This window comes from Hydra vulgaris, chromosome 06, assembly GCF_038396675.1.
Source record: "Hydra vulgaris chromosome 06, alternate assembly HydraT2T_AEP".
Lineage (NCBI taxonomy): Eukaryota > Metazoa > Cnidaria > Hydrozoa > Anthoathecata > Hydridae > Hydra > Hydra vulgaris.
In genome coordinates this window covers 30,042,613-30,046,389 of record NC_088925.1, presented here as the reverse complement: position 1 = coordinate 30,046,389, position 3,777 = coordinate 30,042,613, and the positions used below count along the sequence as shown (strand labels likewise).

The 3,777-nt window shown below is 27.6% G+C and overlaps 1 protein-coding gene across 1 annotated transcript; it reads right to left on the bottom strand.

The window, feature by feature from the left end:
• Positions 1 to 484: 484 nt before the first annotated feature.
• LOC136081317 (uncharacterized) lies at positions 485 to 1,213 on the bottom strand. The gene has a single exon (XM_065798626.1). It carries the CDS (start codon positions 1,211 to 1,213, stop codon positions 485 to 487), a length of 729 nt encoding a protein of 242 aa, XP_065654698.1.
• Positions 1,214 to 3,777: the final 2,564 nt, after the last annotated feature.

Sequence of the window (3,777 nt, the reverse complement as noted above, 5' to 3'; positions counted from 1 at the left end):
TTGTTTAAAAAAATTATAAATAAAATTTACAAAACTAAATAAATTGTATAAAACTGAAAAACTAGTCAACTTTGGTCAAATCCTGGGAATAACGGAATCACACTTATTTGTTAGACCACATGACACAATTGCAATTTTATCAATTGTTGAATAATCACTGTTATCTTTTCTTATAAGGTAATCTAATGGTAAAACATCTTGTAGTATGGTATACTTATTTTTAAGATTTCCAATTACTTGTTCTAGATGAATTCTAACTGATGCATTATGATGTGTTTGTCTACATCAATTGAGTCAAGTTGTCGTTTTTTCTTTAGTAAAAGCTGGTATTTTCACTGACGCACAATAAGCAGCAACAAATTCCTCAATATTGAAACCTCTATCGGCCATTACAATATCCCCAGGTAACAGGTTATTAGGAATTTTACAATTTTCAACTAGATGCTTATCACTAGTTCTACCACCCCATGCCTTTGAAATAAAACTAATAACACCTTGGTGGAGTAACACTGATCAAAAACTTCACTGTGTTGTGATGCTTGTTACTTGAAAATGTTTGTGCTCTGGCTAAAAGGTTTGTAGGTTTATGCATAAAAACTTCAAAACAATCAATTATTACAACCACCTTTGTACCAAAATGTTTCCGAAAACAATTAGGTGTAGTTTTCCATATCTGCTCGCGTGCAGGCCATTTTATGAGTTGGCGTAAATAAATAAATAAGACATCTGTTAATTCAATAAATACAGAAGAAACTGTTGAGTTACTAACTTCAAAACGATAAGCAAGGTCTTTTAAGGTTAAATTAAGACGTAATCTTATCAAAGACAAAGTCAATTTGCTAAACAACACCGATCTCGATGCATGGGGTATATCACTGCATATGAAGTCATACAAAGTCATGAGCATTTTAATATTTTTTAATCCAGTATAAAATGTCACTTTTTTATTGGTAGCAAACCATTTTATAGTTTCAATTTTATTAAGACTTAGTTCTTTATTTAACTTGCAAATCAGACAATCTTTTTCTAACAATTTATTTTTAAGTAATTTAATCATTTTTGCTGAGACGTTGATTTGTGGTCCATTCATATTATTTAGTTCAACATTAAAATCAATTTTATCATTATCTTTAGTATTTCCGGTAATATTGATGCCACTATCAGTAGGGATGACATTGCAACCTTCATTAGTTATTATTTTATCCGATTTCATATCTCCAGATTTATATTGTCGCTTTTTTTATTCTAGTTAATCTTTCAATATTTAAACTTTTGCTTTTATAACCCATTTTAAGTGTTGTGTTTCAATCTGGATGTGTTTTTTAAATAGTTTTGAAGGTTTACCTGAAAACGTAATAATATAAATTTGTCAAAATTTGCACTTGTATACTTTATTTGTAGTACTTAAATCATATTGCGTTAGACCGACCACTGTAAACCAGTTTTCTTTCAAGCAGTTTGTTTACTCTAAAATTATCTTTATAATATGAATATAATAATAGAGTAACCAAAATACTAGAAAAAAGAATGAGGTCAAAGGTTCAGCATGAGTGAATTTGTCTTTTTTATAGACAATTCTAACGGCATGTTTTTGACGTCGATAAAGTGATTTCAAATTGGATTTATTGGTACTTGCCCATGCTATATTACCATATGTATAATAGGTCTGTATAAATGAGAAATAAAGATGTTTTAGATTTTCTTGCGGGATAACATTGGTCTAGCTTTGTATAGCACGCCAATGTTTTTGGTTATTTTTCTATTTAAATAGTCAATGTGTGCTTTCCATGAAATATTTTCGTCAATTAGTAAACCTAGAAATTTTGTTATTGAGGTTCTTTCAATATTTTTGTTTTCTATTTTTAGCAATGGTAATATATTAGGTATTTTTTTTCTTTTTTGGTTGGGATGGAATAAAATGTAATTGGTTTTTTCTTGTTTAAAGATAATTTATTAGATTTTAGCTAGATATTAAGTTTTTCAAGTTCGATATTCGTTGTTTCAAAGAGTTCTTCAATAGACTGAGATGAATAAAATAAATTAGTATCATCTGCAAATATTATTACGTCCAGTTTGTTTAAGACTTTTGGAAGATCGTTAATGTATATTAAGAACAATAAGGGAGCTAGAATGGAACCTTGGGGAACGCCACATTTAATCTTAAGCAATTTTCTGAAGAAGATATTTTCATCAGTATTAACACATTGCTGTCTGTTTAGCAAAAAATTTTTAAACCAGAGTAATGCAACATTTTTTACGCCATATTTTTCCAATTTTTTTAGCAGGATAGCATGATCAACAGTATCGAATGCTTTCGATAAATCTATAAAGATTCCTAAAACAAATTCTTTATTAACAAATGAGTAGTTGATGCTATTTACAAGATCTACGATTGCATGTTCGGTTGCATGTTGCTTTTGAAAGCCGAATTGTTTTGTATTTAAGATATTGTTGTTTGTTATATATTGGTATAATTTATTATAAATTATTCATTCGAGGAGTTTTGAGAATACAGGAAGAATTGAGATTGGTCTATAATTGTTTAGTAAGTATGGTTCTCCAGTTTTATATATTGGTACAATTTTATCAATTTTCAATTTCTCGGAACGGTTCCTGTTGTAATTGAAGATTTAAATATTTCGAAGAGGGGTTTCTTTATTATCGGAAAGATACTCATTACAATATTGCTACAAATTTCATCAATTCCTGGTGCTTTGTTGATTTTTAAAGAGTTTTTTGCATTTTCGAGTTCTTCATAGCTTAATCCGTTGAAAGTTAGTTCGCTATTTAGATCAGTAAAATAATTTTCAAAGGAGTTATTTGCGGTTTGAATTTTAGACGCCATGTTAGGGCCAATATTTGCAAAGAAATTGTTGAATTGTTCGGCAATAGAGTTCTGATCGTTGTGTTCTATTTCATTTATAATAATTCTATCTGGTAAGCTGTTTGTTTTTATATACTTTTTTCCGATTATTTCTTTCATGATGTTCCATGTTTTTTTGGTATCTCCATTAGTTTTTTGAAGTAATTTAGAATAATAAACTTTTTTAGAATGTTTTCCGATTTTTTCGAAAAGATTTTTATATTGTTTATAAGTAGATAGGTTTTCTTAATTTCTGTTTTTCAAATATTTAACATATAGTCTTTGTTTAGTTTTTGAAGATTTTTTGATTCCGCTGGTGATCCATGGACAGCTCAAATGTTTTAATTTTTATTTCTTTTTCTTTGATTGGAAAATGATTATTATAGTGTATTATAGTGAAGTAATAGCTGCTCTTTTGTTTTATCTTCAAAAAGGTGTTCGTAAAAATTTAAACTTCTTTTCATTTCTTCTACGTCTTTTTCTATTATATTTATTTATTTTGCACGATGATTAACCTTTATCTACTTGATCTAATCTATCGTATATAATTTTCGCGTTTGCGCTTAATATGTTTAACACTTTTTTTTCATGTTGCTTCATCATTTCGTCTATTAAGTTCTTAAGTTATTTAAATATTTTTTGTATTGTTTTTTTTACTTGATCCATTGAAATAGCCATAATTAACCAATATGTCTTCATTTAAAAATATATATTTATGTATATTTTATGTACATCTCAAATATAGATTTTTTTTAACTTTACGTTACTCTTACTTTACACTTTTTAAAGTTGCACTTTTTTAACTTTAAAAAAAAACAGTTGAGGCGTAACTTTGATAATTTTTTTTTTTAAAATATTTAAAATAACCACTATAATAGATTTACTTAATTACAAAGTTTTATCTTCGTACGACA